A 27,825-nucleotide genomic window follows, 5' to 3' on the forward strand; every position below is an offset into this window, starting at 1 on the left:
CCCGCAACTCGACGATTTCAATTCGCCAAGTTGAATCATTATTCCTCCATAGATTTCCGTAGATTTCACGTTACCATGTTTACATTAATAACCGCTTACATAATAAATTATGTCACGTTTTTGCATGCAACAATAGAACCCGAGCCGGGAAACGATATAATAGTGGCCTCCTTCCCGAATAAAATTCTCCAGATCTGCTCGAAATTCGTTCGCGCGCCCACCCTGCGAACCCACCCCTTCCCCTTTTCCCTTGCAACTCCCTTGCTCTGCCCCCCTCCCCTCCCCTCCCAAAGATTCGAAAAACGAAGAACACTTGCGAGAATCGAAATTTTTCCCGGTTTGATCCGATCCGAGGATAAAGTTTCCCTCCGCGTGCGAGTGGACAAGTTGGACGAAGCGAGCCGCTGGTATATATCCGATCAGAAGCGGCGTAAATACGCTCACTCCGCGCTCCGATTTGGTCACTCACGGGATTTATCGATATCGGTTGTCCGTGGGCGGAAGAAGAGGGACGGCGGGCGGGGTATCTCTCCTCTCTGCACGTATACAAGCGTGCGGTCTCGATTTTTTTTTCTTTTTCCTTTTTTTTTCCTCTCCTTTTTGCGTGTTGGTGAACGTTTGCAAATCGACGAGCGTGTATGCGTGTACCCCGTATACATCGAACGCGGTCTCGGAAGATATCGCTAAGTGGTTTGCCGATATAAGGAACGGAAGATCAGTCTAAAACCACCTGTCCTCGAAGGTGGAGGCTCTGCGCTCCTCTGAGAGTGGTGCTTTCTTTTTTTTTTTCTTCTCTCTTTCTTCTCTCCTAATAATCCTCCCTCGATAAAATTCGGAGAGAGATCTCCCAGAGGGATCTCCCGATCCCGGGGCGGCAGGATGGAGCGGTTAAAGAGGAAACGGAAGAGGACCGACGGTCAGAAGGTGAGTTTTTTTTTTTTCCTTTTTTTTCGTTGCGCTTTACTTTGAGTCGAAGTGGCATGGTATCTCGAGCGAAATGGGATCGATAACGATTTTAATAGGTTTTTATAATGGAACCGTGTTAAGACAGCGATAAGAATCGTTCGAGAAACTCGCGCTTCGATGCGTTTGTCGATCGGATTTGTCGAATATTGCGAGGGGGAAAGTTTTCGAGGATTTTTTTCTTTTTTTTCTTTCTTTCTTTCTTTCTTTTTTTTGCAGGGGAAAAGAGAAGCGTGATGTCTCGTTGAATGAAATGTTATATTCTTTTTAAGTATATCAAGTTATTACAACCGTGCGAACAAACCAAAGTGCAACTTACGTAACTTTGACACTGTTCGACAATTGACACATTGATTTACACCGTTTTGAACTCGTGTTATGCTTTTTTTCGATCCATTTAAGAATAACACCAGTTAAGGAGAAAAATATATTATATTTCTCTAGGTAAAAAATATAGATACGTGTGCGTGTATATTGATCGATTTTGTAATGAGAACGATTAAATAATATTACTTTTTGATAAACGATGAAATCTATTAAAAATAGAAATACTTATCGTAAATCATTTTTACTCGAGGAGCTTGCCTCTTCTTATCTTAATCGTTCTAAACTGAAGAACTTACTTAGCCTCGCTACTTAATCGCTCTTCTTTTAAATTAAAAAGGTGTACACGAAACGTGTGAAAAGTTTCGTAAATAACGATATCAAAATTTTTCTTTCCCCTCTTTATTTTAGTTTTTAGGCCGGCTTCGATCCGATTTATCCACGCTTTTTCATCCGGTAACGAAAATTGGATGCTTAAGTATCGACCGAGAAACGAAAAATTGATTCTTCAAAAAATATTTAAAATCCAGTGATCAACATCGATGAAACGGGACTCGCATAATTACTATTTAATTTATCATTCTTCCTTAAAAAAATCATCATTTGTATTGGAAACAAAACTTAAGCGAAACGTTACGCTTTACCAAACGCGAAATTAAACGCAAGGATAACAAATATCACCGTTTTACGTAATTTTTATTAAATTTATATGAAAAAAATATATACATATGAGGAGGAGAGGTTAAAATAAATTCAAAACGGGGGAGGGGGGAGGGAAGAGAAAATCGGATCGAATTTGAATATTTCGTTCGGTAAAAAATCGCTTCGGTTTCACAATTATAAATTTAATTTCGCGCGATGAATCGACGTGCGAAAGAATCGTAATACCACACGAATGAGATCATCGGTTGCTAATTTTCCTCATTGTTGCATACCAATTAAAATATCCTCCGAGATTTTAATACTAGGTTAAGAGCGGGAGAAACAATAGCGTCGAGAACAAAAAAAACGTATCGTTTGCCGGGTACAACACGCGCCTTTGTGATGGTGATTCCGCTCGTTGAACTCTAAAAATATTTACTATTTCATCGGTAATCGGCCTCGTTACGCGATTAAATGGACAAACGAGGCCTTCTCCCGTGTCCTCTCGTCGTCGAGAATTCGTCTGCTCGACGAAAAAGATGCGAAAAGATATGGTTGCTACGTAACGCGGGTCATGGATGCGATACAGTCGACACGATTGTATTTTTATCGTGTGTAAACTCCGAGCTCCCTTTATTTATTTATCGAACGTTTTGTTTTCTATCGACAATAAACGATAACAAACGAACATCCAAGAAAAATCTTTCGTTTCCTTATCGTTGGTCGGTCTAAATACCGTTGTAACCACTCCTTGGAATAAGTTGTTCGAATCGTTGTCTCGTTCGAAAACCCTGTTCGTTGCTCCGTCGAGCGTAAACAAGATATGGCTCCCCTCGATAGTGCCGACTACATTACCGGTTGAGTATAGTTTGCAAATATATATATTCGCGTTGCGTTGGAATGCAATAAACGTAACGTTTAAATTCCTTGATTGTTCCTATATTTGCTCGTGTCAAATATAGAAATCGTACAGTAATATATAATATCTTTAATTACACGAATTCGTTTACCATCCGATCGACTATATCTCATATATTTATGTACACTTCCGCGGGGACCTTTTTAAGAGATTTAGGAGAGTAAATCGTATCGTGTCGCGATATACAACATCTTTAATTGCACGAATTCGTTTACTCGACTATATCTTGCATGTTTATATACATATGCATATAGATATACGTATATAGATTTATATGCATTTCCGTGCGGATCTTTCTAAGATTTTCAGCAGGAGAGGATTAAGAGAGATATAAACAAACGTGATAACGCGAGTCACGTTATCAATTTTCATTATGTAATTCGGATGTGTGTAACATCGTTGCAATTCCGATGCCGCCACTTTCGATAATTAATCGAGCGTACAATGATACGTCAATGTTGGAAAAACTTCGACTCGGAATCCCTCCCATTTTTCTTTTAAACCGAACGACGAAAAATAACGGGAGAGAGAGATCGATTCGATTTCTTTTCCCACACTTCGAACGCAGTTGAAGACGTTCTAGCGCGTTTTCACCACGATCCAACTGATGCGGTGCCACGCATGACTTTAATCAACTTTAACTGGCCAACTCCCGCGATGCTATTCTTCCGATCGCCCCCTCCGCCCTTCCCCCTCCCCCACCTCCGTAACGCACGTTCTCTCCATCCTTATTCTCTTTGCGCAGAAAGTATTGCTCTCCATCGTCGATCCCTGGGACGTGAGCGTGGCCAGTGTCGATCCAGTCGGCTTGGCAGAACGACGAGGCGTTTCTCTGTCGATCTTGGTGCCGCAAGAGGAGGGAAACACGGCCCAGGAACCATTGACACCCGGTAGAACAGTCAAGATACCCTCGCCTTGGTACAAACCTGCCTACAACAACGCCGCCGACCGTTTTCCAACAAGTGGTCAAATCTTCGAAACGGCCCCCTCTTCCTCCACCTGGGTGAATCCTTGGCACTCTTCCAGCAGGTAAAAAGAAAAACCTCGTTTCCCCTCTGGAAGTCGAGCAAAAAAGATCGAGGAATTTATTTAACTTTTATCTTGAGTGGAAATGGAAATTCTTGGGAAGAAAATATTTCTTTCAAGTCTCTTCTCGAAGCCGCCTACGCAAGGCGAAACACGTTACGATGTAGTTACAGCAGAGTAGATTAATAACTGTGTATCGGGCGCAATTTCCATCGATCCAGAAATCCTAGCAGGTTGATATTCTCTTCTTCCAAGGTCCAGTTGATACAGGTGTCGATTGACGCGCAGAAAGCTGGATGTCGATGCGCGGATCGTAATACGTTTCAACTTTGAAAGCTTTCAGAAATATATGTAAATCACGTGAACATTGAAAATTGGTAATTAATTGAACGTCGAAAGATATCTCGAAATTTATCAATTATATCTTTCTTTTCCCATTGTTGTTGCGAGCTTAACTTAACAACACCTCTGATCTGATTTCGAAGATCGGGCGGAGGAGGGCAGCACGGTGCGCCGGAAGCGGCGCAAAAAGCGATAAGAAAGAAAGGGCAGAACGAAAGGCGGAGAAGAAACGGCGGCCCGCGGAGAATTGCGGATGGATTAATAGCCGCGCCGCCGGAAATCACGTGCGACGATTTCGACGGTGGAACGGTTGCGAGAGTTCGTTTCGAGGAGGAGCGTCCTAGGTGAGGAACGTAATCGTGTTTCAATTTTTTTTCCAACAAGTGAGAATACATGGAAAACGAGGCGGGAACGGAATCGTTCAATTTTCCTTTTCCTCCCTCTTTTTCTTTTTTGAGCATAGGAGCTCCACTTGGGGATCGCAATTGAACGAGATAAACCGTGCAAAGCGTAAATTAAATGATAATAAGTCCTTGTCGAGCACGATTCACTTGCTGAGCGTGAGTCATCTCGGGAATTATAATCCGACGGACGAGAAGGAAAAGCTGTTGCAAACGAATTGCAATCCCGTGCTGGAAAATGTCGGGGAAAAACGTGGCGCGTTAATCAAAGAGAACGAAACATTGGGCCACGGTTATTTCGAGGACGAGGAGCTCGGGAACGTTGTGCAAGATTTAGTGATCTCGAGGTACGTTGCGAGGAGTAAATATATATATATATATATATATATATACATATCGTTTATTCTCGCGACCCGTGCCGGCAGATTATTACGCGATTCTCTCATTTCGCAAGGTATAGTCCTGTTTTGAGCGGGGCGCGAAGATCGATTAACAGAAGAACGCCATGTCAACGTTCTTACGAATCTCAGAAGGAAACGACCGCAGTGGGTGAGTAACGTTATATAAAATTTGACTCATTGGTATAATAAAATAAGCCAGTTTACATAAAAATTGATTTATTGATATAAAAAAAAATCGTGTCAAAGTAAAAATCTGAATCTAAATAATTGGACGATATTCCGGATTACGTTGGGATCATGGCGAGCTCGAGGGGCAGTTTTGGTTTATTAGGATTGTTCGTGATCAGCCAATTGGCCAGCCATAAAACGGGATCCGCGGGTTTTAATTTGCAACACTGTACAACGTTTCGAACCGTTGTTTTTAATTTATTCAATTATTAACCCTTTCGTTACTGCTACGAGTGCGTATTATAAAAAAGCACCGTTCTTCTCGCAGAAATAGCGAAAGGGTTAAAAATTTCATCGTTTCTCATTTTTACCATAGATAGAGCTTCCACGAGTATGGGATTGAGCACTTCCCACAAATAATCCTCCGCCATTTCGTCCTTCAGCAGAGGCTCCATTATGACTGTGCGATATGAAAAGAAACGAAAGAGATTTCTCCAGGATAAAATTAAAAACCGGTGTCGTCGATAGAACCGCAATATCGAAGAATAAAACCAATGCTCACAATCCGGGAAGAAAAAGTGTATCTCTTTCTCGGCGCATTCCCGAGTTTCGCTTCCGTGAACAGCGTTCTTAAAGTCGTCCCCTCTTCTCCCGTACCTCGCCCTTATGCTGTCCGGATAATACAGACGGGCTTCTGCCACCTAGAAGAAACGAAAACAAACTGTTTACTGTACGTGACCGATTATTTTCGCGTGGAGGTCACCTTGGTCGGGCCCATGAGCAATTTCCACTCGTGGATAGCGTTCTTCTTCCCGAGTACGTGGACGACTATGGGGCCGGAGGCCATGTAGGCGACCAGATAGGCGAAGTTCAGCTGGCCGTATTTGTCGGAATAAAATTCGGACACCTGTTCCGGGGTGAGCTGTAGCCAACGGGTTTGAAAAATTTGGAAGCCCTCCTCCCGCACTCGCTCCTCGATCTCCTCCCTGTACACCAACGCCTCCGGCTTGATGATCATCAATGTGCACTCGATGTCGACCCTCTCCTCCTCCCCCACCACCTCGTCCTCGATGCACGGCTTGTAGGCGAACGGCGGACGCCATTCCTCTTCCCCCTCCCCCAAGTATTCGTAGCCTCGAGATGTGACGAATTTGTACTTGTTGTTTTCGACGATGTTAGATCAGGGGGGAAGGGAAAGAAAAGGAAAGAAAAAAGAGAAAGAAAGAAGGGATAAGTTGGATTATCTGATGTGACGTATCTGATGTGAGAAAAATTATGTAAAATTGGCAGAGAGAGAGAAGTTTACTATTTTGGAGGAGCTGGTGAAGGAGCTGGTTAGCTGGGATCCTTTGGGTGAATCGCACGTGTATCTGAAGGTCGATTGAGAGGAGTCAGCGGGAGTCCACAGATCTTTGTCCGAGACCGTGTCGTAACTGGACGGTTTGACAATGTCTTTGGTGGTGCGGTACGGTTTTTGACACTTTTTGAAAAGCATCACCGTTTCCACTTTTTTCTCGCCATCCTCCTTGTCCTCGGGACAGTCGCACATTTTTCGCGCATTTAAGATTCTTCTCTGTTTGTTTTTTTTTTTTTTTTAATCGATTAATAAAGCACTTGCAATTAACAAGGTTAATGCGTCGATCGAAAGGGAAATATCGAAAACAAAATAACGATTACGAGATATTATATTTCAGTGTTGGCAATGTTTAATACAATTGAATTGATTACGATTGGAAATATTTGATTATCAATTGTGATCGAGGATTTAGATTTAGGACGATGCACGATTAAAAATCGAAGCATGTTTAATCGCTAATTGTTTATTGAGAATTAAAATCTACTTATTATTATTATCGTAAATTAATCGGATTATAGCGATTAATCGTACGAATTCTTCGATGTTTGTCTTTGGATTTAATGTTGATCCACTTTGTTAGTAGTATTTATTTAATCTTAAATTTCGATTCAATTATCGCGAATCGATAATTTAAAATTAACGATCGCGAAAGGGTGTATTATCATTATTCGAAACTCGATAAAATAATTATTTAATAAATAATCGTTATCGTGACAATTATCACGAGAAAACGAAACGTGAACGAATGATAAGATGAATTTTCCAGATGCCTCGAATGTGGTGGAACGTAACGAGGATATATTTGTCACGCGTATACCCGCAGACAAGATTACGAAAATTACGGAGTACAAAAATACGGAAGGAAGGGCGGCCGAAAGATCTACCACACTGTACTCTACGCGTATACGTAAAACCAGCATTTCGATGCCTACCAATCTAGACGAGATGGAGGATCTTCGAATCGATAGACAGAAGGTGAGTGAGAAAGTAATAAAAAAGAAAAAAAAAAGAAACACGATACGTCTGTTTCTCGACACACATTTGCAAACGTATACGTAGCTTCCAGCTAGCATTTGCAAGTCAAAAAGTCGTGTGTATCTTTTACCGTGTGAATAGTAATCGTTGACATATATTGTTTTCTCGCGATTATCCGTTTAAGGATCGTGAATATGATTAAAACGAGATAAAAATCATATTTTTCTCTCGAGAGAGTATATATAAATGAAATTATTTTTTTTATTATTTCGAAAAATACAGATAAGAAAATGTTGTTGAATTGTCTGTAAATGACAAATGCGTCTATTTATTTTTTTGAAAAAAAAAAAAAACACACCGAATTGAACGCTGGAGAAATAAAATTGGAAATACGGTGATAAATTACCGTTTGTTTTTTTATTTTCGTTACGCTGTTACGTTATTTTCGATACGATATTTTTATTCTTGAATAAATAAAACAAAATTTATTTGAAAGCATGTAGTAGGAAAATGAATTTTGAAGAGATAAGAAATTTATATGCATTCTTCAATTGCAGTAAAAAGTTCATTTATATGAATATCTGTCGAGGCACAATGTTCACCATATTTATACAATTTCTCACTGGCTATTTTCGATCGAATTAACGAGATATAAAATAATTTTACGAATTAATTTTTCTATCGACGTGCGTTTCTAATTATACATCACATTGTAAAAATATTCGTATACAAATTAGCTTGGTTAATTCATACAAATTCCATTATTAAAATTATGTCAAATCTGGAACGAAAATATCTCGTGTTTCGATCTTTCCCCGTTAAAGATCGTACACCGAGTCGTTTCGTCGATGTAAGCACGCGTCTGATTGCGTAATATTTACCATCCGTCAATCTATGCACCTTCACTCTGCGCTCTGCCGTTCTACGTTTCCGTGAGAGTAGTTCTCGAATGCCGCTCGAAGCGACAGCTCCTACTTTCCCGATTGTAGGACAAACGCGTTCGTAGATGAGAAAAAATTTATCGCTCCCTGTTTTACCCTCGTCCCTCGTTAGCACTATCGTCACTCGAGATCACGAGTGGTCAAATTTTCGCAGGGAACCGCCTCGAAGTTCACGAGATCGGAGAGCGACGACAGCAGCAGCGTGACGTTCAGCAACAGCGGTTCTACGCCCAATGGAAGTCCTCTCGGTTCTGAGACCGAGGAGGAAGCGAACGACGAAGAGTTGGCCAAGTGAGTGAGAGACAAATCCTTGGAGATTATTTTTAAATGATTTTTAATTGAAAAAAAAAAAAGGAGAGAATACTCGAATATCTCGACGTTCGAGCGTAAATTTTTTTCTCTTCGAGATTATTTTTAAACGATTTAATTTAATAAGGAAAAAAAGGAAAGGAGGGATACTCGTTTTCGGATCTTCGATATCGATGCTCGGGCGTAAATTCTTCGCTTTTCTCCTCGAGATTTTTACTTTTAAACGATTTAATTCGAACGGAAAGAAATAAAAGGAAGAATTGGTCAATTCTCCGTTTTTACCAGTTGAAACCAGTATCGTGCGTTCGGTTGGCGTACGCTCGCCGCGAGAGGATCGTCTTTGGATTCGACCTTTATATCGCTTCAGGGTTATCGCAACACGAATACGATCGAGCGTGTTTCCCAATCGTCAATAGCCAGTCGGTATTCGACCATTAAACGGACGCGCAAACAGATTTCCGCGCAGTTGCGTGTTTCGCGCATCGTTTCTCCGTCGATTTACGATTTACGATGCACTTGGCGACGTTGATAAAGTGTTCGCTCGCGAGATTTTGAGCCTTTTTCCGTGCTTTTTTGTATCGAGCAATTTTACATTGTCGTTTCGTTCGTGCGAGGAAAATGATCCCGAGATACGACGTCGGCAGTGCAGTGTCCCTTCAAAGGTAAAAGAAGAAGGAGAAAAAAGGAAGGATTCGAGGTACAAATCTATTTCGTTATGTTTCTTTTTTCTCTCTCTCTCTCTCCAGAGTACCGTTGCAAGCTCCTCCTCGAAAGAAGAGCAGACCCATGTCGTCGATGATGAACCAAAAATTGGGAAACGATCCGATGGAATTATCAGGCGGGCAGAGCGCGACTTCGACCATAACGAGCGTCAACAGCATCAGCAGCTTGCTCAAGGAGAAACTCCAGTTGTCCATTCCTCAAGCTCTGCGCAGCAGCAAGAAGAGGCAGAACGCCGACTATCGGTAACCCGGATTTTTCAATCATGCTTAATCTCTCGACTAATCCGTATTTAATTATCGTTTCCAGCCTCCGCGCTTTCGTCGGGATATTGTTCCTCTGCGTCGTTTTCCTCGTGGGATTCGCGCACATTTATTACACTCAACACGTGCTCCAACGGGCCTATTTCGACAAATTTAGGTACATTATCAAATAATTCGAAATTTTTCACTCGAACGAAGACGACCGTGCACCAACATTTTCCAGATTCAATAAGAACCAACGGGTGATGCACGTGTACAGCGGCACGGGGGTCGAGGTGATATCTGCTCGGCTGGGCGAAGGGATATCCGCCGACACGGGCGTCTTCCCTTGCCTCTCCCACTACCAGAGGGAGGACTCGGTTTGCCTGGAGTGGCTCCAACAGGCCCGCTTGTACCTCGCCCACACCAAACACCCGGACATGCACTGCTACCACGTCACCTGGCAGAGCCTGAGCTCCCATTACAACCCGAAAGATTGCTTCGATTGGTCGCCGAAAAGGGGCCACTGGTACGGCGGCGGCCAGGTTCAAAACATGCCCTACCCCCTGGAGCGCGGCCGCCTCGACCTGAGCCCGTTCATCACGGGCGACATCGGCAAACACCCGTTCGGGAACGTGCTCAAGAGATATTTCTTGAACTCGAAGGGGGCCACGATCCTCGTCGACCCGGAAACGCCGCTCTACGTGTCGATCAGGGCGAACAGGAGCAATCACTTTTGCCTGCAGGCGAGGCACGACGCGTTCGCCTATATCAATTACCTCACGCCTTATCCCCAATTGAACTACACCATATGCGCCACAGACAACATGAAGAGTCTGCACTCGTCCATGGCGGAGAAGTCTTTGTGGGACGGGCTGAAGCCGGACGAGCTGTCGGCCGTGCACTCGCTGCTCACGGAGCCGGTCTGGCAGATTTCGCCCACCAGCGAGGCAGCCGTTTACAATTACACCGAGGACGTGATCGCTTTGCCGTTCCTGCGGCAAGGCCACGTGTTGCTCAGCGAGGAGTGGCAGCCGAGCCCGGGCGACTTCGTGCTGGACGAGGAACGGTTCCCCTCGATGGAGGAGACCATCAATATCATCCATCGTAGGGGATTCAGGATCGTCTTCACCATTCAACCGTTCATATCCACCGAGTCCATCAATTTCAAGGACGCGGTGTCGAATAGGTTACTGATATCCGAGAGAGGAAGCGATCCAAGAATACCCGCTCTCACCAGGTATGAAAGTGTCATCCTCTCTTTTTAATCGACGAGTGTCGCTGTTCTTGTTTCTTCCTCTCCGCGCATATTCGATAGACGGATTCCCTTTCGCCCTCGAACCGACCAATATTTTCGATATCTGAACGATCGTCTCGCACGACAGGTACAAGCAGAGCAACAGCATAGGAGTTCTCGACGTGACGAACAACAAAACCCTTCCTTGGCTCCAGTCCAAGCTCGAGAGTTTGATCACCAAGTATCACGTGGACTCGTTCTACCTCGACCTGGCCACGGCTCAAGACATGCCTCACTACTACAAATGCGGCCAACCGCTGACCAACCCGGACCATTACAAGACGATATTCACGAGGTCGATTCTGGGATCCGGGGTGCCGGTGATCGGGGTCTCGGGCGCGATTTCCAGGCCCCGGGCCCCGGTCTTCGTCTCCCTTCCCCCGTTCTCCTCCTCGTGGAAGGCCATCAAGACCGTTATACCGACCATTCTCACCTACGGCATACTCGGCTACCCGTTCATCATGCCGGGCGCTGTTGGGGGGGACGTCGCCCTCCCCATGTCCGACAACAACCCCGACAACGACTTCGAGGTGAACCTGCCCGACAAGGAGCTGTACATCAGATGGCTGCAGCTGTCCACCTTCCTCCCCGTCATACGATTCACCCATCTACCGAGCAAGTACTCGGACGATTCCGTGCTCGAGATCGCGAAGAGGTTGACGAGCCTGAGGCAGAAAACGGTGACCCCCCTGCTGAAGAAATACGCGAACGAGACCCTCGACACCGGCCTGCCGATTATACGTCCGCTGTGGATGCTCGACCCGACCGACCCCGCTTGCCTCGTCGTCTTCGACGAGTTCTCCGTAGGGGAGGAGCTTATTGTTGCGCCCATCCTCCACTCGGGCAGCAGGCAGAGGGAGATTTATTTGCCTGCCGGCGTTTGGAGGGACGGGATCGACGGCAGCCTGAGAAAGGGCTCCAGATGGATCCATAATTACAGGGTCGCCGAGGACAAGGTCGCGTACTTCGTCAAGATACCGGACAACACGAGATTTTAATCGTTGATTTTTCTCTCTTGTACATAGAAAATTTTTAAGAACGGTTTTCAAGCGAGTTCGTCGGGGACCAGAAGGATCGGTATATATATATATGCTGATTTTCAGAGTTTGGATTTCAGAGACTGCGGATGGGCGACGAGAATGTTAAAGAATTGTCGCCCTGCAAGTATTTATTTCTTTATATATATATATAAATATATATTGAAAAATATATATTTATTTCATTTTATATCGCGTATGTTTTATCACTAATAAAATGTCACGATGTTTTAAGCCTCGAGTAAAATTCGATAAAAAAAATATAACAGATTAGAACGTGCTAACAAGATTAATAAAAAGATTCTATTCCCTGTTTTCGCGTTGTAATGTAATCTGAATACGAGCAGAATTCGAGCATTTTATTGTGATGTTTGATATCCTGTGATTGAAAAGTGCCAAGAAAAAAAAAAAAAAAATCGATCACGTCCCTAAATTCTGCTTCTCCTCGTGTTGCTGTTGCTGCGGTTGTCGTTCCTCCGATCGTTGCTCGACCGTGTTCGGTTGAAACGTGAGCAGAGACTCCCTCGGCGAATACTCGTCGAGAAACTTTTGAAGATCGCAGAGTTTCTTAAACTCGTTTTGAATGTGTTGCATATGCTGCCACCGAAGGTTTTTCAAACGCTTTATGCATTCGGCCGGTGTCTCGTGATGGCTCGACACGTCCTTCGTGAACAATTCGTAGCAATCACCGCGGAGGGCGCGTACTATCTCCACAGAGTATCCTTGCTCCGTTAATTCTCGATTCGATTCTGTATTCTGAAAGGAAGAGAAATAACAACGATGATAATAATAATAATAATAATAAAAGCATCGAGATCGAAAAGAGGAAGACGGGTGAATAGTCTAAGTTCGATTCATTATTCTTATTCCATTCGTTCGGGAAGGAGAACCTTTTGCTGGCCCGGCGAAGTGGCGAATTTCTTGCTGAGAACCCGGTCGATTAGACCAATGATGTAACTTTTAGTCGCTCGAAGATTAAAATCAGGATTCAAATCCCCTCCAGCGTACGTGTTCTTCCTATTCGGAATATCCTGTTCCTCGTCCTTAACGGCCAACTCGCAGTACGAGCTATCCTCTCTCGTCTCCTCCGTGTTACTCGTCGATTCTTTTCCAGGACTGCAAGGCGAATCTTGCCGCGTGGTGGACCGTTGGCACGGTTTACAGATCGGTCGCGCGTTCTCCTCCTCTTTCGGCAACTCTTCCTCCTTCGTGTAGTCGTTCGTGTCGATCGCCAAACTTTTATGCTTGGGCTGGAACGGGAATCGTTTCATCGAGCGCGGCTCCTTTTCAATAAATTCGAAGGGAAGAAGTACTTGCCAATTCTTCCTCGTTATTCTTCGAAGTTTGCGAGGCACAACCTTTCAAGATGGAAAGCTTATTCGGCAGTGGCTCGCTTTTCTTCTTCCCTTGCACGTTCCTTGCATTTTCCTCCACTCCCTCCTCCGAGTCCATCTTCTTCCTATTCCCGTGCTTCCCGGCCAAGTTGAATCTCAACCTGCCCCTCGTGTACAGCAAGTCGGCGTCCTCGTGGTCGCCCAACTCGTGTTTTGTAAAAAAAAAAGAAAAAATTCACGTTCGTCAATCGTCGAGAACAACGGGGACATTTCGAATTAGCCCAATTGGCGTATCGTTACCTGATGATGCTCGTCCCTCGTGTAATAACTCTCCTTCTTGTAACTGTTCTTCATCGATCTCGGATATTCGTAACATATATTGTCGTTTTCAGCCGAGTGCAATATATTCTTCATGATCGAATGCACCTGATCCTGCTCGATCCTGCATTGGCGTCGATGAGTATTCGGCTGCCTTTTCCGCGAGTGGTAATGAGCGTACGCTGATCCGTTACAACCCGATACCCCGTACAGCCTCGGCGATAAAGTGTTGCTCTGCGACTTCTTGAACGTTTGGCTCGTTGGATTCGTCAATAAATTCTCGTACTCGTTCAAAACGGCGTCCATATTTTTGGAACAACTGGTGAAGAAGAAAAAAAGAAAGGGAAAATAGAGAGAGAGAAAAAGGAAATTCTGATATTTGCGCGAGTAAAATGATCAAAAATTCGAGCGAGCTCGAACGCGTTACTTTGTTCTTCCCATCGAATATTTCACGGCTTCAGGAGGGCAATGACAAGAAGGACAGTGTTGCACTTGATCTTTCGCTCTTCTCACGCGTCTCCTTACCAAATCTGGCGGTATCTCGGATCGTGGTTGATTGCATTTTAGACAACGTTTCAGATCGTGATACGATTCCACTTGTTTCCGTCGTTCTTCGTGATATCTCTGGGTCGGGCAACATTCTTCAGTATCCTGGAAGAAAAATTCCTTGTTATTGGCCCCAACTTTCAAGATTCGTATTTTTCTGGGCGGAAATCGATTGATCCGGAAAAAGGAAAATAAGGTGGACACCTAACCGTTTCTGTATCTTGTCGGTCCATCATCTTGCTGTCAGAATGCTGTCAAAACCTTCCGTGGAATTTGCACCTTCCCACGTCCCGGATAATCCGGATTTCAGTAATATCTAATTGACCTTCGTTCATAATAAATTCTGCTTTTCCATTGAAAAAAATTAGCGAAAGGAAAAAGCGAGAAAGTGTAGAGAGGATAAAGGTTGTTGGTTTAGTATATAGTACGAAAGTCACGGATCAAACGTGTGCTGAAAAAAAAAATTGACTCGCGCTGTTTCTTCGAGAAAGAATGAAACGCCGAGGTAGGCGCTGGAGAATAATAGATAAAAAAGAAAATTAATTTTGAATATTTGCACCGATTTTTTCACCCAGTGCGAATAAATATGAAGAAATTTTTCGAGGATAAATGTCGAGAAACGTTTCTTTTTCAAACAAACCTATATCTCCTACCTTATCACGTGTTCGTGATAATATGTCATAAATATATTATATCCTTGCACCACTATTTCGTTACGTTATCGATCTATAAAAAAATGATAAAAATCTCGCGTGCAATGTCTTTTGTATCGATCGATGAAAAAATTCTCGAAAAAGGTAGCGTATCGAACGAGAAACAATCACGTTTGTTGCGACACTCGCGTGAACATCGTTGAAAAAGGAACTAAGCTACTTGCTAATAAAAAAGAACAATGACGAAAAAATCGGTGACAAAAACACTTGAAACGACATTGGAAAAAAGCGAGTATTTCTGCGAGAATGAAATATTGCCGGATCTACAGGCACGCCAGAGAATCACGTCGAGGAAAGAAAAGTCGGCGTATCCAACTATGATTGGCCTGCCATCTATCAATCCAAAATCCGTAGCAGGAAAATATTTCGTGAAATTCGCCAGTTCCGGAACGTTACACGGTTTGAATCATTTGGTCGCGCCAAATAAACATCCTTTGGAAAGGTAAGTAGACTTGGACTATATATATATGTATATATTAACAATCATGATGATTTTTAACAAATGAAATATTCGTTCACAAGATTCTTAATATTGTTTTTCGTTGTCGGAGCTCTGGTGTGCTTGATCGTTTTGTCGAACATTTTCTGGGATCGTTATCAGAATAACGCCACGGTTATCGTAGTGGATAACAATAAAGATTTGTTTAAAATTCCACGATGGTCTCTATTCGTTTGCATGGTTCAGACTATAGATCCAATGAAAATGACGGACGTGTTTAAAAAGTAAGATCCTCGTGTATAAGATGAAATTTTTTTTAACGTGTTGAATATACCTTAGATACGATATTAAAGACACACCAGAGGCGAGAGAGTTCTTCACTTTTCTCGGTACCGTCACTTACGAAAACATGATGGAAACGCCTATTTACGACAAAGTGCCAGCGAACAAGTGGCTAGATATCCTTTACGATTTGAAACGAGATATAGGCTCGAACATTTTGTCAGAGAAATCTTTTGATCCTTACGAGACTTGGATAATTACGGAAAAAGGATTGTGTTTCGTGTCGAGGAACGTGTTTGCAGTCTATGCTACGTTGAAGTTGGTATTTCTTTTTTTAGTAATAATAACAACAAGTAATTCTTCGATCGAATGATCGCAAATATATAATCTTTTATGCAAGCTATTGGAAAAATGATAATTGGACCACGATTCCTATACCAGATGATTTCCAGAATTACGATACGTCCTTCGATAATTTAATAGAAAATTTTAATCTACCTTTCAACGCTACGGTGGGAATATAAATAAATGTTTCTGTTCATTTTGAAAATCATAGATGATGGTAATATAATTAATTTTTTTCTTTTCTCAGTTCACTGTGTCCGATCCTTTCGAATTGATAACGTATGACATTCCTATGATACGGACACATTCGAAGAAAATTTACAGAAATATAATATTTTCGTCACAGATTCAGACGAAACCGAATGTCCAAGAGCTCTCTGTTCGCCAAAGAAAATGTAAATTTTTCGACGATGGCGGTTTAAAAACGTGGCCGGTTTATACAAAAAATATGTGCATCATAGAATGCAGAATGAAAGTGATACAGGATAATTGTAATTGTCGTCCCCATTTTGCCAGGCCTATTGGTAAGCCGCGTTAAAATCTGCATGACGTGATTAAATATAAATGAAAAATTTTTTAATATTTGCAGATGGCGTAAACACGTGCAATGCAACGCAACTTCGTTGCATCGGTAATATAACAAAGGAGCTTTTTCTATACGAATATCCTTTTCTTTGCAAGTGTATCCCAAACTGTAATGTCGTTTCCTATCAAATCAAAAATATCGAAGAGAGTAACATGTATTTATTAAATTTAATTTATATTACGATAAAAAAAAGTAAGCAACATATGAATAAAATTTATTAAAATTAAAATTATTTCAGAGAACAAATAAATACAAATACAAACGCAATAATTATAAACACTGAATTTCCACAAATCATTTATTACAGATCACTGTTATACGGCTTTACTGATTTACTAAGTATGTATGGAAATATTTTTAATTATGTCTAGAATATCTTTATTTATATATTTTCGTATCTTTATATTCGAAAACAGGTTAAGTAAAATAATAAAAAAATAATTCTAAATTATAGTCCAATATTATATGAGAAATATAAGAATATATTCGTGTGTATACGTTTGTGTTACTTTGATAATTGTTAAAATTTTTTTTTTCAAAATTAAATGATTTACTAATAAAAATGTTTATTAATGTATATCTTACATTACAGCTAGTATTGGAGGAGCAGCAGGATTATTTCTGGGAGCTAGTGTTTTATCCTTTGTTGAAATATTCTATTATAGTACCATTCATTTATTCTTCTATATGAAAGAAAGTAGATGGAAATCCAAAAATACAACCAAAATGTCTAATTAATGTAGAGAACTTTTTTTCTACTCTTTATAAGGAAAGGTATCATTCAAAATACACAGACGTGAAATATTTAAAAAATATTGTTTATCATAAACATGTTATCTCTTTTCAATAGGACACGATGTAAAATAAATATCATCACATACACGTATAACTGTACACGCGATAAATCTATGCCGCGTAATGATTGTACATCAATTTACAAAGAGAATTAAGAACATAATTACAACTTCTGAATGAAAAACTTTTTGATTGATCTTAACTTTCTTATATCAATCAATGATAAGACTAGCTAAAAAGACGCTAAAATGTCACTAAACGGAGTTCCAGGTTCTTTTGCTGCTGCTTCGAAAGTTTCCACGAAAGCCTTCTTTTGAGTCTCCTTAGATAACTATTAAAAAAAATATTTTATTGTTATTAATTGAAATTTACGTTTGATTATTTTTTATTATAAAATCACGTATACCTTACGATAGAAATCAGAGGCAGCAATGCATAGTATCTTTTTATCCTCGTATTCGTGTTTTCCTATTCTGGATTGAATATAAGGAAATCTGAATAAAGTGTTAAGAAATCGTTTACGATAAACGAACGGATTGACGAAAAATTGTAAAAAAAATACAGGAAGGATACAATGCTCTTAGCCAATGATTCGTAGATGTACTAATAAAAAAACAAGACAAGCACCACGTCGACATCGTAATCGGCAAACTCTGAATAAAGTTTGGTAAGCTAAATACAACCCAATCTTGGAGAAGTTCCATTTGCGCGCAAGTGCATGCTCTTTCGCAAACCTGTAAATAATTATTTTATCATTTCAAATTGTTCGCAAATTGTAAGCTGGTTACAAATATACTTATATAAAATCGCATATGATTATTGACTCACGTTGTTACCGATCGATCATTTGTGTTACTAACCTTAAATACAACGGCGGAAAGTAATCGTGGATGAGGTTGTTGCGGCGACAAAAATTCCCCTATAACTTTGGTTAAAATTTCTAAAGGTGGAAAGAAATCAGCAAGCACGCTGGATAAGACTGTGCATAAAAGTTCCACTTCCATAGAATGTCCCCTTCTAATTTTATCGAAAATTGCAGAAGTACGTTCAATAGACCGAACTAGCGTTTCCGGCTCAATATCTGGTAATGGTTCCTCTGTTTTTAATTGATTCAATCTATCGGATGATTCCGTATACATGCAAGTCAATAATAATTGCAAGGCGGGTAACGATAACATAGGACTAGGCTGTTTTAAACGATCGATCGCAACTTTCACTATTTGCTCGGCAACCTTTCCAATCACACTTTTCGTTGCTACGAGTCGCTCGAGCCCCTATATCGATTATGTGAAAACAAAATTATATAAAAAATCAACGTATAAGCGTCCACATGCGTTTAAAAAATTAGTATTTACACGAGCACACATTAATATACCTGCAAAAGGGTTTGATGCAAACTATAAGAAATATTTTGCGATGTAAGTAAAGTGAGAACTAATTCTAACACGGCTGGTGCTTCCGTATCTGGTGGAGTATCTTCTGCGTGCTCTAATAAAAAGAACACCAGAGCCCACATCACACCTTGATGCTCTTCGCTTTGACTTAACACACTGAATTAAATAAGCAATTAATTTCGGCAAAAGAAAAAAAAAAAAAAAAAATACATATAAATCAGAATAGAAAGTGAATAAAAATTGTTGTCTTACCCGCTCAAATCTTGCGCGTCAAGATGTTTCTGTATATATTCTATCGCTAACGGGTGTATAATATTCATCGTCTCCTCGCAATTTGCAAGCACAGCGCTTTGTAGCAGGTACAACGAGCCATGAAGGGCGGATACTTTAGCAGGTAAGAAGTTCGACTTGAGATTTGCATCTACTAAACGCTTCACTTTATCCAACGTTTCGAAATCCTGAAAAGTATAATACACAACAATGGAAAAGAGAAATAAAATAATGAAAAATTATATTATATAAAGAATACATACCAATGGTGTTAACACTGCAGCAGCTTTACAAACGGAAATTACTAAATATTGATGTAAAATATCGTTCTCCGCGGGATGGATTCTAGAGATCTCCAAACACGTGTCCAACATCCATTGATACTGAGCTCTTTCGACGAACAACTCCGAAATTGCTAGAATAGACTTGACAGTCTCCGTGAGCAATTGTATAGGTGTATTAGCTTGCGGGGACATCCAAGATGTATAAAGTTCTATTAAGAAACGAAGGCAGGAATCTAAATCGAGCGACGCTGACATTAACGCGTCGTTCCTCCTATTCTTTAAGTTAAGAACAGAGGCGTTCAATTTGTCCTCATACAAGTTACATAATGACCACAAGTAAGAAACGGAAAGTTGACTGTACGTATACTTGCTCAAATTCGCAACCCTTTCCACGTTTCCCCGGTGGAAGATGTGGTCCATGTTCAAGCCATAGTTAATCTCCAAGTCGTTCATACACTCGTATTTCCACGTGAGTAAATCTTGAATTGCGTACAACTTTTGCGAGCTAATTTTGTGAACGGAAAGCTGAGGATCCCTCGGATGATGAATCACGGTACTGGCCTTTGGATTGCCTGGATAAGGAAGAAGCAAAGTGTGCAACAGCAATTTCGTTATCGCCTGTACAGCCAAGGTACTCGCTTGGATCAACGTAGGAATCTCTTCTCTCGACACGTTCTCGTTTTGTGACAGATTGAGCACACCCAGAAGGGCCATCCATATTTCCTCGAATTGTAATCGAGAGATCCAGCCCAACAGATTTATCCTGTAAATAAATTGCTCCAAGATTTCCACCTCCTGAAGAAGATTCGACTCCGAGGGTAACAAAGGGAAGTAACATTTGGTCGGACCGGAACCGACAACGTTCCAATTTTGCTTCCAAACCAACGGCGGAGTTAGAATATAAGAATTTACCAGCGGTTGACGGCTAATGCTTACGATTAAGTCTTGTATCGTGTCGAACATGTATCGTGGGATATTTGTTGGCGATGATTGTTCGTTTTGACATCGTTCCAACCAAGCGATGAGGTTAGCCATCCGCGTGCAAGCATGGGCGAAATCTTTAGTATCCTCGTCTTCCAGCGCTGGATCTAAAGCACGTGTATCTATAACTGGTAAGGCGTCGAGTGTCGTTAGCAAATATTCTACTATCCTTGTTAATGAAGCAGCACCGCTACAAACCCACGAGTACCTTGTGTTTTCCCCAAAAACTTTGTTAGGGCCAGGATGTTTTAAAATCTCGGATGCGCAACTCAGCGCGAGCTCCATATTCCTTGGTTTCAATTTTTTCACCTTTTTCTCGTCGCAATGTACCATCCAGTACGTTAATTCCAGGCATAGAACTGCAAATTTGGCTAAATCTTCTTCAGATTTTTTATCGATTTTCGCTAAATTATATTTGGCTAATTTTGATAATGTTTTCATGTATATCTTTACAGCTGGTATCAACATAAAAAGCACGTCCCAGTACACCGACTCGTTTAGAAGTTCGTTCAATCGAATCGCATACTTCAACTCCCTCGAATTGTTATTCGATTGCGTCGGATCGTAAATATAATGCGGTTTAGGCATTAAATCGATGACGTAGTGGACGTGGTCCAATAAGCATTGTTTGGCGGCGCTGTACAACGGACTAGTTTCAAAATTGAAATCTTTCTCGTTTTGTGCTACACCGAATTCTAATTTTTGGCACTTCTCCACGCTCATTCGTACGCCTAATATTATGCATGGCTTCAATATCGCGATATTGAACTCTTTGGAAGACAAAATACCAAGGCAATCTTCAAAATCCAAAACTTTTAACAATTGCGCTGCTTCTGACAGATTATAATTAATATTCGAATTACAACATCGTAATTTTACCTGCGACAAAAACCAATTACGATCCAATTGAATACTTTTCACGGTGGATGGATTAAACGGTCTGCATTGATCAAGTTCCAGAGGGGACAAATCGTAGTATTGTACCCCTAATTTGTTCAATAAACTGACCAGTCCGCCATGTTTCTTCGCGAGCTTGGTCATTTGAAGCGTCTCCATAATTTTGGTAAAATCGTCTTTCGATAATTGTTTCATCACGTCCGCTGCAGGCGTGGTCAATAAAATTTCTACTCTTCGACTGGCTATTTTCGCCGCCATCCTCGACAATGCAAGATATTTAGTCGATAATAATCTCGGTATCAATGTCATTAAAACAGCTCCGCTCTGAGAATGATGAGCACCTTCTATACATTGTAAAAGTCGTTTTACGAAACTGGGTGGTGACAAATCTGTGCATTTGGTTGCAATTGCTTGTACTAACAATCCACTAGCCGCAGGATTTCTATGTATAGCTGTTGTCAATAGATCCCTGACAGGTGATTCGATAGCGTTATTAACCGTCTCCTCTGTATGATTAACTAATAACCACGTCAAAGGCTCTGCATCGCACAAAGTTTCGCACACGTAATCGCAAAACAATATAATACCACCTTTTCGAATTATTTGAATATTAATGCTACTCTCACAGTTTATATTCTTTTCTTCACTCGGAGGGCAGTGTACGACGTATTCCGCTCGGCGGGTGCCCAATATCTTCGACCAAAATGTCATTTCGTTATAGCCTAATAAAGTCATTAAATAAGCCCATTGACAAGTTAATGTTGGACACTTGTTTCCAATGTTTAACATCAAGAAGTTTAGATCGGCAATTGGTAGCTTTTCTTCTTCAAGAACGTTTCTACCTTGAATCATTTGTATTACAGCATTCGCAACTTTACAATGACTTCCAGACTCGAACATGTGAATGCATAATTGAAGGAAGAATGCGAATTGATGGATCAAATAGTAATCGTTTTCTATCGATTCCGAGAATGCAACGTATGGATCATTGAGGTTAGGATTTAACAATCCAAGAAGATTATACACTTTGGAACCCACCAAGTTGATAACATTAAAAATAAATCTAGCTAATATTCTTTCGGGCGGTACTTTGACAAGTTGACTGTCTAAAACATTTAGAGGATCTGTAGTTCGAGAAGTTTTCGTGTGAAGAAAGGATTGTGATAACTCTGAAAAATTTATACTCAAGTCAGAAAGTCGCGCAAGCATTGCTTCCTCCTTCGAGCATGCTATCAAAGATAACAAAACAACGTTTACTACCCCTAACCATCGTTTTAATCTCAAACTTGAAGTATCTAAAGAATCGGGTTTAGCAAAAAGTACTTTTAAAAGAGGATCAACTGGTCTGAAAACTGTGGGAGAAATAGCTGCGAACAATTTAACCATTGCTATGTGTGCTTTCTCCGATTCTATTCGAATTTTTCCGGCTGTTAACATAGGAAGAACAGAATCCATTGTTAGCCTAGACCATCTTCTCCATTTTTCTTCTCCATTACCATCTCCACTGAATCTAGATTCCGTTAAACATAACGCCAGAAGTTCGATGATTTGGTAATATTCCACAAGACGTAAAAGCATCGAAATCAAAACTTCTCTTGTCGTCTCAAGCTCTCTTTGCTCTACTGGATTCAAACTTGCATTTCTAATTAAAAATACATCTTCTACAACAGGAGCGAGAGCTGGTATACAGTACGTAAGAGCTGGTTGTCCACTTGCCATAAGTCCATCGCATAATTGAATTATCTTTGGAATTCCTATTATGGCTTTCGAATGATTTTTCTCATATGATAAATGAACTAAGAAATTGAAAATCTTTGGTAACAGATCCTCCGTTTGTTTCACATGACCTTCTTCGATAAATTCAAACTGTTTTAATACAAATCCAATGAATATTCTCTCAGAGTCCAGCAAACAATAGTTAACTCTTAATTGCACTAACTGACTAAGTAACATTAATACTTGACACTGTAACGACACGTTACTTGTTACAGTGTATTGTTTCAAGGATTTTATAACCATCGGCTCAAAGAGACGAATAAACGAAGCTACCGAGGTTTTTTGATCGGATGATCTCGATAAATTCTTAAAAATAGAAGAAAATTTTCTATCTCCTTTTCTATGTAACAAACCTATCCACCTGAAATAAAAAATTTTATACAATAATTTATGTAAAAAAATATATTCATACACGTATTATTATATTACTACAATATAATAATATAAACTTACCCGGTATCTGGTTCGTTTTCACCCCTGCAATTGTTTCCTATGGATTTTATAGTATCTGCCATTTGTCTTGCAGGATTTTGAAAACAGTAATTATAAAATCCCTTGATATCATCCCATAATATGGTTATTCTGTCCGAATTTTTCTGTATATCTAATTCATTCCATTGTGCACACACATTAGTACTAAATAAACACTTCAATAGTTGTTGAACACATTGAACGGTTGCGGTTGGAGACAACACAACAGTATTTTGTAAATAATATAGAATTTCTTCCGCAATTTGAGCTGCTTCATTAACAGATATAATTTCAAGAATTTGTGAAAGAACATCTAAAATCGCATTTAACAGAGACAAATACATTTCGCTAGCATATGGTTCAAGTGTGGCTAAATAATTCAAGTGTGCAGCTTTAAGAATTTCATACATTTTCATGTAATGCGATGTAGAAATAAACGCACCCATTTGTTCTTTTCCAAATTTTGAGCTCCCAATTTTTTCTCCTTTTTCTTTCATCTTCGGTTCAGATATTATTTTTTTTTTTGGAGATAACGTTTGCGTGGATGATAAAGATGGTAACGTTGTTTTTGTACTAGTTTGTGTTAATTGTACATCATCAATTATATGAACAAATATATTTAACACTCTCATAATATGTATTAATAACAATTCTATTTGTTTATCTTTAAATGTACCCCACCAAGTTTTGGTTGGATCATTAGGTTTAAAATTACAAAAAGCTAAACCCGAAGCAAGATTGCCAGCAAGAAGTACCAAATGTTTATGTGTTAACAGATCTAAGCTTATAGGAGATGACGATAATAAAGATAAAGCTAAAGATAAAAGACCATTGCTCACGGACGATGGCATCATATCGTTTGTAAAATTTGAATCGCTAATATCTAATCGGCTACCGCCTTTTTTATGGGATTTTTTCAACAATGTTTTCGGTGAAATACAATCCCATCCTCTAATATATACTGTAGTGCTGTATACTTCGCTTAAACGAAAAAGAGCTTCACAACAGCCATATACTAAATATTTTGATGATTGTACTCCAAGAATTTCTGCCAACATATTAATTATAATTGACAATGAGTATTCTACATTTGGACGATAGTTCATGGCATCATGAAAATTTAAAGCTGTAAATGGCTGTATAGAGGTATTTATAAAGAACTTTTGTTTCTGTTGACAAGAAGATAATTCTACGGAACTTCTGGTTACTGCACTTAAAAATTTTTCCGTATATTGTACAGCTTTTCGCGTAATAACATCATCATGTGGTTGTTGATAATGTAACAAAGGAATACTTCTAAAAAAAATATATATTATATTAATCAAAAAAAATTTTAAACTATTAATGTAATGATACAAATATACAAATAAATAATATAAATAATATAAATTTCGACAATTACTTTACAATAGCATCAGATGCTGCATGTCTAATTCTTTGATCTTGATCACCTAATAGTGTTACAATAACATCGATAAAATGTTTTTGGAACATTGATCCACCACATATATGTTCTACAGTAACATACGATATCTCACTCAATAATTCCACTAATTTAATTTTCACTAGAAAATATGGATTCTTTACTAGTTGAGGTAATGCAGTTAATACAGTAATTCCATGTTTATTGTCAACAGATTCTAACAATTCTGGTAGACATAAACTAAGTGCTGTTAATGTTTGTCGACATGTAGTAGCAGAATCATCTTCTAAACCCTATTTTAAACATAAATTAAAAATTTCATTAATATTAAATTATTAGAAATATTCATTAATATCAAAATTAATAACTTTTATATATAATATTATTATAAAATTTACCTTTAAAAGTAATTTAATCAAATTTTCTAAAGATATAATGCCACGAATTTTATTTGCGATTTCTTCTTCAAATTTTTTAAAAGATCCTCCATATTGAATATATATAGATTTTAAAAATGTACCAATAATAATTGATACATTACCCCTAATTTGAGGATCTGGATGATTTGCAAATAATAAAATATCTGTTATCATTTGTTCATTTTCATTAGAATTTGATTCTTTTGCAACAGGAATTAAAAATAAATTCGGGCAAAGTCTTAAAATATAAGCCACGCAAGTTAAAGCAAGAGATTTTACACTAACACGAAAATATTTGTCTGGTATTACATAACCAACATTGCCAGTTAAAAGGAAAGATGATACTAAATAACGACAACAAAATTTTAAAGATATATCAGAATCTGTAAAAGTTCCAATATCTATTTCCCGTAATGAAAAATCTAGAGAAAGTTTCTTAGGAGAAGCGATAGACGATGCAATTTCCTCGGTAGAGTCTACTTCTTTTGCTTCGTTTTGTAAATTTGAATAAAATTTCTCCGATTTTTCTATTTCACTTCCAATGTCACTACCTTCTTCAACTGTTTCATCTAGAATAAAATAATTTAAATGACCATAATTATTTTTTAATTAATACAAATTATATATTTATATTATAGATTTTATCTTACTATCAGTTACTCCAAATTTCAAACTATTATAATTTTCTAAAATCTTTCCTTTCATTTCTATAACATTATTTGTACATTCCTTGGGAATTTGTAAATTTTGGACCAAAGGAGGTACAGTTTCAGAATCTAATATCCACTTTTCTATCTTTGGATTTATTTCAGGTAAATCAGAATCAAGTAAATTTAAAGTATAATCAGAATTTTCTTCACAAGCAGTTGCAGTACTAGAAGTACTTGCTTGACTTAATGATAATGTCATTTCATTTTGATTCAATGCTATTCTGCTATGTGTTATACCTTGATTCGATAATAATAATGATACTAAAACTTTTGAAGGTGACTTTAAAAACTGTGTTAATGTTTCCAAAACGGCATTTATAACGTTATGATCAGAATGCCATTTTGTATAATGTAAACATAGTTCATAAATTTGTAATAAGGTATCTGTCTGAACTATGTCATCATCTTGAATTTCTGAAGAATTGCATATATGCGGTAAAATTATTCTTATACAACCAAATATACCAATAATGGTTGCTATACGACTTTCATCTTCATTTATAGGCACTACAATAGCTGAAAAATGTTTAATTTATAAAAAATATATTATTTAAATATAATATTTATAAATTTACCTAAAAGATATTTCAATACATAATTTAAAAAAAATTGTGGTTTTCGACAATTTAAACATGTTGCTAAAATCATATTTGCTGCAGCTCTACGAAATGCTGCTTGTACAGAAGATACATTTTCAAAGAATGCTTTCAATAATGTCTAGAAAAAGAAATCATAGACATATATTTATTAATATCATGCATATTGAATTATATGGTAAACATAAGAAATTACCTTGATATCATTGTCTGTCATAAAAGGCCCTAGTGTTTTCATAATTAATGGTAATGATTGTGACAGTGTTTCAATTACAGATTCCTCAGATCGATGTGCAATAGTTACTATGCATGGTATCAAATTAAATACATATGCTTTTCCTCTTGTAGGACGAATCATATGACTGAGAAGTCCAAATCTCCAGAGAGCAGCTCTTAATGTTCTAGCAGGTCCATTTCTTTTTATTTCATTATAAAGTTCTATTTGAATTTTAACAATATTACTGTCAGCCATTGCCTTTCAAATAAAATAGTTATTAAAATATACATAGCTCTGTTATAATTATTATTAAAGGTTATAAAATTTAAATATTATACCCTTATAATTTTATTTAATGTTTCATCTGCTACCATTCTGACATCAGATTCATCATCATTACACAATATCAGTAATGTTTCAATTGAAAGACTAAGTACTTGAGGAAACTTGGCTGCTACTTTAACAGTTGGTGAACATATTCCTTCTGTTATTGTCATGCAACATGTTAATTTATCTTTCCTTTTTGTAAAATAAAAACATATATTTAAAATAAAAAATGTATTAAATATTTTTATTAAATTATATAATTTTTACTAATTTTTTTATTATAGTAATAAATGTAATTTTATAAATATATTGAATAAAATATACAATGTTTTATCATATGTATTTAAATATAAATAAAATATAAATAAAAATAATCTATTTAATTTATTAATTTTTTTATCATTGTATTCATAAAATCATTTTAATTATTAAATGGTAAAAATTTATTTTTGTACCTTGCATTCGAATCTGACAGAAGAGTGTTCGACTCTTGAGCTGATTTTAAAGCTTCTATAGCTTTTAATACGTTATTTAATGTTGTCATTTTGCCAAATATAATTTAAAAAATTATTCTCCACTTTTTACAAATCAATGAGTTTTAACAAATTACATTTTGATAATGTAGGCCGAATTTATGA

The 27,825-nt window shown here is 38.7% G+C and overlaps 5 protein-coding genes across 14 annotated transcripts; 2 read left to right on the forward strand and 3 right to left on the reverse strand.

Annotated features, from left to right (window-relative positions):
* The first annotated feature begins 441 nt into the window (after positions 1-441).
* Positions 442-12,298, forward strand: LOC107998433 (myogenesis-regulating glycosidase). 3 transcript variants are annotated; one of them, XM_017057699.3, is made up of 11 exons: positions 442-924; positions 3,594-3,877; positions 4,360-4,560; positions 4,680-4,964; positions 5,072-5,166; positions 7,310-7,518; positions 8,614-8,750; positions 9,515-9,733; positions 9,798-9,908; positions 9,975-10,970; positions 11,116-12,298. In XM_017057699.3, exons 1-11 carry the CDS (start codon positions 880-882, stop codon positions 12,023-12,025), a joined length of 3,492 nt encoding a protein of 1,163 aa, XP_016913188.1. In that variant the 5' UTR covers positions 442-879; the 3' UTR covers positions 12,026-12,298. The 3 variants fall into 3 exon arrangements, with proteins under 3 accessions (XP_016913188.1, XP_061933614.1, XP_016913189.1); XM_062077630.1 differs by lacking the exons at positions 442-924; positions 4,360-4,560; positions 4,680-4,964; positions 5,072-5,166 and having other exon boundaries at positions 3,743-3,877; positions 7,297-7,518; XM_017057700.3 differs by lacking the exons at positions 442-924; positions 3,594-3,877; positions 4,360-4,560; ... (2 more) ...; positions 7,310-7,518; positions 8,614-8,750 and adding an exon at positions 8,801-9,430.
* On the reverse strand, positions 5,220-7,310 carry LOC107998438 (nucleoside diphosphate kinase homolog 5-like). 2 transcript variants are annotated; one of them, XM_062077651.1, is made up of 4 exons: positions 5,950-7,310; positions 5,749-5,887; positions 5,558-5,646; positions 5,220-5,413 (listed from the first exon to the last, which is right to left on the reverse strand). In XM_062077651.1, exons 1-4 carry the CDS (start codon positions 6,202-6,204, stop codon positions 5,303-5,305), a joined length of 594 nt encoding a protein of 197 aa, XP_061933635.1. In that variant the 5' UTR covers positions 6,205-7,310; the 3' UTR covers positions 5,220-5,302. The 2 variants fall into 2 exon arrangements, with proteins under 2 accessions (XP_061933635.1, XP_061933634.1); XM_062077650.1 differs by having other exon boundaries at positions 5,558-5,887.
* On the reverse strand, positions 12,223-15,289 carry LOC107998436 (uncharacterized). 6 transcript variants are annotated; one of them, XM_062077647.1, is made up of 7 exons: positions 14,903-15,289; positions 14,472-14,605; positions 14,144-14,367; positions 13,699-14,035; positions 13,382-13,603; positions 12,955-13,314; positions 12,223-12,820 (listed from the first exon to the last, which is right to left on the reverse strand). In XM_062077647.1, exons 2-7 carry the CDS (start codon positions 14,496-14,498, stop codon positions 12,485-12,487), a joined length of 1,506 nt encoding a protein of 501 aa, XP_061933631.1. In that variant the 5' UTR covers positions 14,499-14,605; positions 14,903-15,289; the 3' UTR covers positions 12,223-12,484. The 6 variants fall into 6 exon arrangements, with proteins under 6 accessions (XP_061933631.1, XP_061933632.1, XP_016913198.1 ...); XM_062077648.1 differs by having other exon boundaries at positions 14,916-15,266; XM_017057709.3 differs by having other exon boundaries at positions 14,472-14,713; positions 14,916-15,246.
* Positions 15,155-19,033, forward strand: LOC107998435 (pickpocket protein 19-like). Its single transcript, XM_017057705.3, has 9 exons — positions 15,155-15,417; positions 15,498-15,698; positions 15,754-16,014; positions 16,097-16,208; positions 16,289-16,565; positions 16,631-16,781; positions 16,866-16,966; positions 17,220-17,401; positions 17,478-19,033. Exons 1-8 carry the CDS (start codon positions 15,155-15,157, stop codon positions 17,363-17,365), a joined length of 1,512 nt encoding a protein of 503 aa, XP_016913194.1. The 3' UTR covers positions 17,366-17,401; positions 17,478-19,033.
* Positions 17,430-27,783, reverse strand: LOC107998432 (huntingtin). Of its 2 annotated transcripts, XM_017057698.3 has the most exons (15): positions 27,643-27,783; positions 27,199-27,379; positions 26,840-27,118; positions 26,623-26,764; positions 25,988-26,563; positions 25,317-25,906; positions 24,898-25,211; positions 23,478-24,791; positions 19,350-23,385; positions 19,069-19,274; positions 18,798-18,972; positions 18,283-18,696; positions 17,996-18,156; positions 17,829-17,916; positions 17,430-17,753 (listed from the first exon to the last, which is right to left on the reverse strand). In XM_017057698.3, the coding sequence occupies exons 1-15, from the start codon at positions 27,729-27,731 to the stop codon at positions 17,655-17,657; spliced, it is 8,664 nt and encodes a 2,887-aa protein (XP_016913187.1). In that variant the 5' UTR covers positions 27,732-27,783; the 3' UTR covers positions 17,430-17,654. The 2 variants fall into 2 exon arrangements, with proteins under 2 accessions (XP_016913187.1, XP_061933613.1); XM_062077629.1 differs by lacking the exons at positions 17,430-17,753; positions 17,829-17,916; positions 17,996-18,156; positions 18,798-18,972 and having other exon boundaries at positions 18,388-18,696.
* Between the last annotated feature and the right edge of the window lie 42 nt (positions 27,784-27,825).

Source organism: Apis cerana, linkage group LG7 (assembly GCF_029169275.1).
Source record: "Apis cerana isolate GH-2021 linkage group LG7, AcerK_1.0, whole genome shotgun sequence".
Lineage (NCBI taxonomy): Eukaryota > Metazoa > Arthropoda > Insecta > Hymenoptera > Apidae > Apis > Apis cerana.

What these genes read in the sequence shown, in the direction of transcription:
- LOC107998433 (XM_017057699.3), top strand. Translation starts at nt 880, where the DNA reads ATGGAGCGGTTAAAGAGGAAACGGAAGAGGACCGACGGTCAGAAG. An exon ending in GCCTATTTCGACAAATTTAG is followed by an intron (nt 9,909 to 9,974) that starts GTACATTATCAA and finishes AACATTTTCCAG; the next exon opens with ATTCAATAAGAACCAACGGG. An exon ending in AGAATACCCGCTCTCACCAG is followed by an intron (nt 10,971 to 11,115) that starts GTATGAAAGTGT and finishes CTCGCACGACAG; the next exon opens with GTACAAGCAGAGCAACAGCA.
- LOC107998438 (XM_062077650.1), bottom strand. Translation starts at nt 6,204, where the DNA reads ATGATCATCAAGCCGGAGGCGTTGGTGTACAGGGAGGAGATCGAGGAG. An exon ending in TGCTCATGGGCCCGACCAAG is followed by an intron (nt 5,888 to 5,949) that starts GTGACCTCCACG and finishes CGTTTCTTCTAG; the next exon opens with GTGGCAGAAGCCCGTCTGTA. An exon ending in TCGTGGAAGCTCTATCTATG is followed by an intron (nt 5,414 to 5,557) that starts GTAAAAATGAGA and finishes AACGTTGTACAG; the next exon opens with TGTTGCAAATTAAAACCCGC.
- LOC107998436 (XM_062077647.1), bottom strand. Translation starts at nt 14,498, where the DNA reads ATGATGGACCGACAAGATACAGAAACG. An exon ending in AGAATAACGAGGAAGAATTG is followed by an intron (nt 13,315 to 13,381) that starts GCAAGTACTTCT and finishes TTCCCGTTCCAG; the next exon opens with CCCAAGCATAAAAGTTTGGC. An exon ending in CTTCGCCGGGCCAGCAAAAG is followed by an intron (nt 12,821 to 12,954) that starts GTTCTCCTTCCC and finishes TCTTCCTTTCAG; the next exon opens with AATACAGAATCGAATCGAGA.
- LOC107998435 (XM_017057705.3), top strand. Translation starts at nt 15,155, where the DNA reads ATGACGAAAAAATCGGTGACAAAAACACTTGAAACGACATTGGAAAAA. An exon ending in ATGACGGACGTGTTTAAAAA is followed by an intron (nt 15,699 to 15,753) that starts GTAAGATCCTCG and finishes AATATACCTTAG; the next exon opens with ATACGATATTAAAGACACAC. An exon ending in CGGCTTTACTGATTTACTAA is followed by an intron (nt 16,967 to 17,219) that starts GTATGTATGGAA and finishes CTTACATTACAG; the next exon opens with CTAGTATTGGAGGAGCAGCA.
- LOC107998432 (XM_017057698.3), bottom strand. Translation starts at nt 27,731, where the DNA reads ATGACAACATTAAATAACGTATTAAAAGCTATAGAAGCTTTAAAATCA. An exon ending in TGATTAAATTACTTTTAAAG is followed by an intron (nt 25,212 to 25,316) that starts GTAAATTTTATA and finishes TGTTTAAAATAG; the next exon opens with GGTTTAGAAGATGATTCTGC. An exon ending in AATCATTGGCTAAGAGCATT is followed by an intron (nt 17,917 to 17,995) that starts GTATCCTTCCTG and finishes CACTTTATTCAG; the next exon opens with ATTTCCTTATATTCAATCCA.